Source organism: Camelina sativa, chromosome 19, assembly GCF_000633955.1.
Source record: "Camelina sativa cultivar DH55 chromosome 19, Cs, whole genome shotgun sequence".
NCBI lineage: Eukaryota > Viridiplantae > Streptophyta > Magnoliopsida > Brassicales > Brassicaceae > Camelina > Camelina sativa.
In genome coordinates, this window is record NC_025703.1 from 10,275,252 (window position 1) to 10,281,374 (window position 6,123).

General features: G+C 35.1%; 2 protein-coding genes across 2 annotated transcripts in view; one reads left to right on the top strand and one right to left on the bottom strand.

Annotated features, from left to right (window-relative positions):
• Positions 1-2,035, top strand: part of LOC104765855 (pre-mRNA-processing protein 40C) — a 6,589-nt gene extending 4,554 nt beyond the window's left edge. The window contains exons 9-13 of the mRNA XM_010489633.2: positions 442-562; positions 789-929; positions 1,092-1,238; positions 1,342-1,464; positions 1,644-2,035. Coding sequence (XP_010487935.1) covers positions 442-562; positions 789-929; positions 1,092-1,238; positions 1,342-1,464; positions 1,644-1,898 — 787 coding nt within the window. The 3' untranslated portion in view covers positions 1,899-2,035. The remainder of the gene's footprint in view (positions 1-441; positions 563-788; positions 930-1,091; positions 1,239-1,341; positions 1,465-1,643) is intronic.
• On the bottom strand, positions 2,843-5,836 carry LOC104765856 (BTB/POZ domain-containing protein At3g19850). The gene is made up of 3 exons (XM_010489635.2): positions 5,631-5,836; positions 4,351-5,532; positions 2,843-3,419 (listed from the first exon to the last, which is right to left on the bottom strand). Exons 1-3 carry the CDS (start codon positions 5,691-5,693, stop codon positions 2,991-2,993), a joined length of 1,674 nt encoding a protein of 557 aa, XP_010487937.1. The 5' UTR covers positions 5,694-5,836; the 3' UTR covers positions 2,843-2,990.

Sequence of the window (6,123 nt, forward strand, 5' to 3'; positions counted from 1 at the left end):
TTTTTTTTTTTTTTTTTTTTTTGGTTCTAGAGAAGGATTTCTCTAATGCTTATTATGTTCTCTTTGACTAGTTTGTTAGATGTGTGACTGGTTCATACAGAGTGCTCACAGATAATCCTGGGTTTGTTGATTGTGCAGGCAGCCATGCTTTATTTCCCTCACATTTTATTTAAGAGGCGACTTATAGTTTTTCATGTAATTTGTATCTGTATTCTATCTATCACAATTGTTGTGATAGTAAACAACTTCACTGTTTCTTAAAAAACAATTAAAAGTTTCTAACGAACATGTTTACTTTCTTAGTGTAATTGCTTGTAACTGCAGTGCATATTTTTTCGGAAAGTTTTTACCTGTACAATTGACATGCCCGTTATGGGTTTTTTGAGTGTCTTATAGTTATTTTCTGTCTTGGCTCTTATATTTTCCCTGTTTATGTTGCAGAGTCCTTTCTTTGAAACGGACTGCTGAACAAAAGGCACAAGAAATTCGCTCAGCTGCTGCCTCTGATTTTAAGACAATGCTACGTGAAAGAGAAGTACCAATAAATTCACATTGGTCCAAGGTAGGTAGCAGATTTTTGTTTCTACCCTTTGCAAATAAGAGGACAGTCTCGAAATTTTCAGGAACTTATGCTGTTTCAGGAAATTATAATATTTACTTGTCAAAGTAACTAGTATTAATTTTATGTGTCTCATCTCTTCTATAATTCATCCTTTGATTGGCACCATTTATAACTGGTTAGCATACTACTACAACCTAGATGATATTTTTCTCTCCTGTTTTGTTAGGTGAAGGATAGTCTGAGAAATGAACCAAGATATAGATCCGTTGCGCACGAGGACAGAGAGGTTTTTTATAATGAATACATTGCTGAGCTAAAAGCTGCGAGAAGGGGAGATGATCATGAGATGAAAGCCAGAGACGAAGAGGTAAATTAACATTGGATACAAAGTTATTTGCAGATACAAAAATTTTGGATCTCTTTTGTTTTTGTTTCTGGAATACGACATAAAAATGATGATTTTTCTGGCTATAAATGGGGGAAACTATATAGACACATGTATAAACGTCTTTGTGATTCCTGAATTCAGGACAAACTGAGAGAACGGGAGCGTGAGTTGCGGAAACGCAAAGAAAGAGAAGTGCAAGAGGTGGAAAGAGTACGACAAAAAATTAGAAGGAAAGAGGCAAGCTCCTCTTATCAAGCTTTGTTAGTGGAGAAAATCAGAGACCCTGAGGTATTTCTACTTCTTTTACGTAGCCATCTAAAGATAGTTTCTTAACTCTGTGGGAATTCTGATTGGTCAATCTTTCTTTGCTACCTTCTTCAACATCTGTAAGGCATCCTGGACGGAATCTAAGCCAAAACTTGAGAGGGATCCGCAAAAACGCGCCTCTAATCCAGATTTAGATCCTGCTGATAAAGAGAGGCTATTCCGTGATCACGTTAAGTCATTGTATGAGGTACATGTACTACTCATCTGTAAACCTTACCGAATTAAACTTCCAGCATTTTGCTGCATTAAGATCAGAACAAAACTGAAGACGTTTTTCGTCTTCTCTCCTATTGTCTTCTCTCCTTTTTGGGTATATATACTTTGGTTGCCTATTTCATCTAAACAACTTTTAATTGTGTTTCACAGCGATGTGTTCATGACTTCAAAGCTCTTCTAGTTGAAGCCTTGTCATCTGAAACTGCTTCTCAACGAACAGAAGACGGAAAGACTGTTCTTAATTCTTGGTCAACGGCTAAACAAGTGCTAAAACCCGATATCCGCTACAGCAAAATGCCGAGGGATGATAGGGAAGCCTTCTGGCGCCGATATGCTGAGGACGTCTCGAGGAAACAGAAACAAGAAAACTATCAAGAGGAGAAACATAGAGATTACAAGAGCTAAAAACCGTAGATCAATAGGCTTGATATATTGTGAAAATAGATTCTGTCATGTTGGTTCTTTTCCTGTCTAAGTTTTGTTTTGATTAACTGAAAAAATGATTTAGTTCGTTTGATGTTTTCTACTTAAATTTTTCTGAACAGTATTGTTTTTTTTAGTCAAAATATATGATTTGGTAAGATCTTAAGATTTGTTTTTGCTTTGTCCCAAACTCCCAATAATCTAAGGTTTCGACTTTCGAGATGGAAAAAATTATGAAGATCTAAACAGTTTGCTTTGAGAACTGTCGAGATTTACTAAACATTTTTTCTCAAAATTATTGAAAATATCAAATCAAACTACTGTTAATAGTTAGTCTAGGAAAAAATATGATACTTTTAGATAAATCATTTTTACTACAATTCGGTCTATTTGGTGAGACTTATATTTTTGTGCGAACAAAAAACTAAAAATCTATATAGTACGTTTTGGTAAATTGTACAAAGTGGGCATGTTAGGATATGACAGTTTCCTGGTTTAATCTCAATATTCATGAATAAATTTCATTTTCAAGAATATCAAATCTGGAGCTGGAGGGCATGTGACGTATATAGCCAAGAAAATATTTTCTCCCGTGATTTGATTTTCAATTGTTTTGTATACAATGCCTGATATTGAAAGGCCAACTTGATGATTTAATAGCTTCTTTCGATCAGCATTTTCAATATTTTTTTTCCCGAGTGTATTATTATATAGAACCGGAAATTCCAAGTTGAAGTTTACAGTATATAGTCGTTTTCTGTACTTTGTGATGTGATTTTGCAGTGACTAAAGAAAATTATAATGAAAACTGATCTTACTTTCTAGATCCACTGGGCAAAATCAATTCCCTCTCGAGTCTGATAGAGTAACCCATGGGTTACTCGAATTACAAAATATCAATTTTATTTGCATCCAAAAGGTCATAATTATATATGCATCCTCAAAACTACAATATCTTTTGCATGAAAAAAAACTTATGAATATACACGAGACGTGCATGTGTGTGATGATATGATAAATATCAATCTATATCTAGAGAATAATAATAAAAAATGACGAGTGAACTAGTGTTAATTAACAAAGCCTTGGAAAATTAGAACTAGAATGTGTATGTCCATGTCTCACCAATCTTGACACTACTTCACTCTTTTTTTCCTTACAAACTTTTTCAGAACTATTCCACAGCTTCCTCTCCAAATTCATCATCCTTAGATCATCTTCAAACTTCTCCGACGACATATCAAATCCTTTCAAACGCACCAGCATTGGTTTCTCTTCTAAGTAGTTACGCGAATTCCTGATCTTGTTTACTTTGTTCTTGTCTTCTCTTGAGGGTGTTAGAGTCTCGTCTGATAATTGTTGGGACTTGAGTGCTAGAACTGCAATATTTGGAGGGATCTTGGGATTTTTTGCAAGTTGTTTGCATGTCTCCAATGTTAGTTTCTTGTAGTTTAGACACCGACATATTTTTGTTCTATCTTCGGATGATAGTTTTGGATGAGACTGCAAAAATCATAGTTAATGTTAGTTCTTGCCTTCAAAATATAGATTGACTAAGCAAAACGATTCATATACTACATGGCATTGGTACTAAAAAAACAAGCACACACGCTATATTGGTTTTTTACTTTTCTTTCCGACATCACATTTGGCTTAGCTTGAACATATTTTCACGTGAAACTAATCTTGTTCTTAGTGTTTTTATAAACTAATTACTAATAATTAATTAGTCAAACAAAAGACAGAAGATAGTGAGATTCTGACATGAGTGTGCTGTAACACAGTAATTTAGTACCTTATTGTTTTCTTTTCCTACACATAAAACTTTAACGTTTTTTGTCAAACATTATTCGAAAATTGCAAACTCAAAATGAACATAACAATGGAAAACCAAATTTGTTAATTGTCGTTTTTTGCTCATTCGGGTTTACAATATTCAAGTGAATATTTGAGGAAAAAAAGAATAAAAATAGCTAGTAAACAAAAAAATGTAGACAAAAAGCTTTAACGAATAAACAGAAATCGAAATGTAAATGATTTGTGTTTGAAAGTTCCTATATAATTCCACATTTAAAGACAAATTATTAACGACTTTGCCACCAAAGTCACCACTAGTACTTCCACGTGTATGGATGTAGTCTACGAATGTATGTATATCCAATCTCAGATTTTCGAATCTTTAGATATCATCACAAACCAAAAAGAAAGACAAAAAGATAAGTTAAGCTCTTGAGAACTGTAAAAAGCCAAACTATATAGAAAGTTGTATGCTTCTTGTCATCTTATATTCCACTCTACTTACTTTGTTTTTTTGTCTCATTTTGTTCATAATTCTCTTTTCCCAAATTTCTCATGAACGTGGAATAATTATTTGGAAGAAAAAAAAAAACCACAAAAAAAATTACTAAAAATGTATTGAGTAGAAAAAACTGACCTCAAGATAGATATCAATAGCTCTGTATAATCCATCAAACCAATCTCTAGCTGAATCTGGCAAACTCTCTGCAACTTCAAGAAACTTTGACACTTTAAGATTCTGGTCTGGAGATATCTCTCTCAAATACTTATCAATCAACTTCCCTACTATTCTTATCATTCTCAAATTCTCATCTTCTTCTGAGTTGCCAATTCTCACGAACACTTTGAGTAATCTTATCACCAAATCCACATCGTAAAACCCTTTTTCTCGCTTTCCTCCCGCAGGTATCAAAAGATCATCAAGTGTTGCTTGATCCAGCATTTCTCCTATAACACTCTCTAAACCAATTCTTGATTCATTACTTATGTTAAATCCCGACAAAACCCGTAGAACCCAAAATATTTTCCTGCAAGAGAACGTGGTTTTCGCAGCGAAGACCACTCCTTGAACCGCTGTATCAGCTAGACCAGAATACTCAAGCTTGTTGTTTGATTTGTTTTGGAGCTTTGTCTTGAGGTAGTGGAGGAGAAACCTTGTGAGGACCAAGCTGTTATTGTTCTTATCATAAGCTCCGAGGTTCTTTATCAGCTTTTCGATGATTCTTGGCCCAAGAATTGACATATCGTCGAACCACCACTCGTTACTTGTTTTGCAAGAAAACGATCTCGAAGTAGACCGTTTGTCTGAATCTGACCTAGTCTTTGCCGTATCCGGCGACTGAGAGGAGGCTGAGGCAGAGGAAGACGGAGAGGATGAGGCAAAGACATGACTCATGTCTGAATTCTGAGCGATTTTGGCTAAAACCCCGAAAACAAGCTTATCGACAAGACCGTAAGAATCTGCGTGTGGGAACACTTGTTCGCAGCTCTTGAGACACAAAAGGACGTCGTTCCATGACCAGTAGAACATTCCTTCGAGAAACTTCTCTGTTTGAAGCAAGAGATTGGAGGAACAGAGCTTCTCAGTCATCTCAAGGAAGGAAGAAGAGCAATACAAGATGGAGGCGTTCGAGACATCGATCGAGATCCCTCCACCATTACTGTAGCAGAATCTTGAAACCAATTCGAACCCATCTGACCCACCAGGAAAATCTTCAACCTCGATGATGATTCTACTGTTCTTGTGATTCTTCTTCTTCTTCTTGCTGCTCTGTTTTATCATCTTCCTCAAGAACCCTGAGTACTCTGAGATCAAATCCTAACACAAGAAACAGAGAGACACAACATTTAGTTAAGATAATCGAAACAGAGGAAGTTAGGTTTAAATTAGAGGAGAGATTTGGTTTGGTTTGTTACCTGATTAAGGAAGAACGTGAACTCGTGATTGAGATTGATTTGAAGATCACAGAGGAGAGACATTGTATCAACTTTTTTTGCATTTGATGAAGATGAAACTTCTTGTGAATTGTCTCTCGTTCTTCTTCCTTTGTGTTCTTCTTTTTGGATTGTAGAGAAAGAGAGAGAGAGAGAGAGAGAGAGAGAGAGAGAGAGAGAGAGAGAGAGGTCAATAATAGTTATCACATGGAAACGGCTATTTATATATCTCTTTTTCGGCGTTCTTTATTTCAATAAATATACATTTTCTTTTCCTTTGCCTTTGTAACTCTCATAACTCTCGTATAATTATGCAGAAAACATTATACCAACATATATAGAACATATATTGGTCTCGTGGTCGTGGACCAACATCTAACCTAAGAGAAGTAGAACATCTAAAATAGTGAAAATGTATATAATTCAATGCCGTTCCACTTTGTAAATGTTTTCTTTCTACAATTTATTGTTTTTT

Coding starts and splice junctions, on each gene's coding strand:
- LOC104765856 (XM_010489635.2), bottom strand. CDS start 5,693: ATGTCTCTCCTCTGTGATCTTCAAATCAATCTCAATCACGAGTTCACG. Junction 5,533..5,630: donor TCACGTTCTTCCTTAATCAG/GTAACAAACCAA, acceptor TTCTTGTGTTAG/GATTTGATCTCAGAGTACTC. Junction 3,420..4,350: donor CTATTGATATCTATCTTGAG/GTCAGTTTTTTC, acceptor TGATTTTTGCAG/TCTCATCCAAAACTATCATC.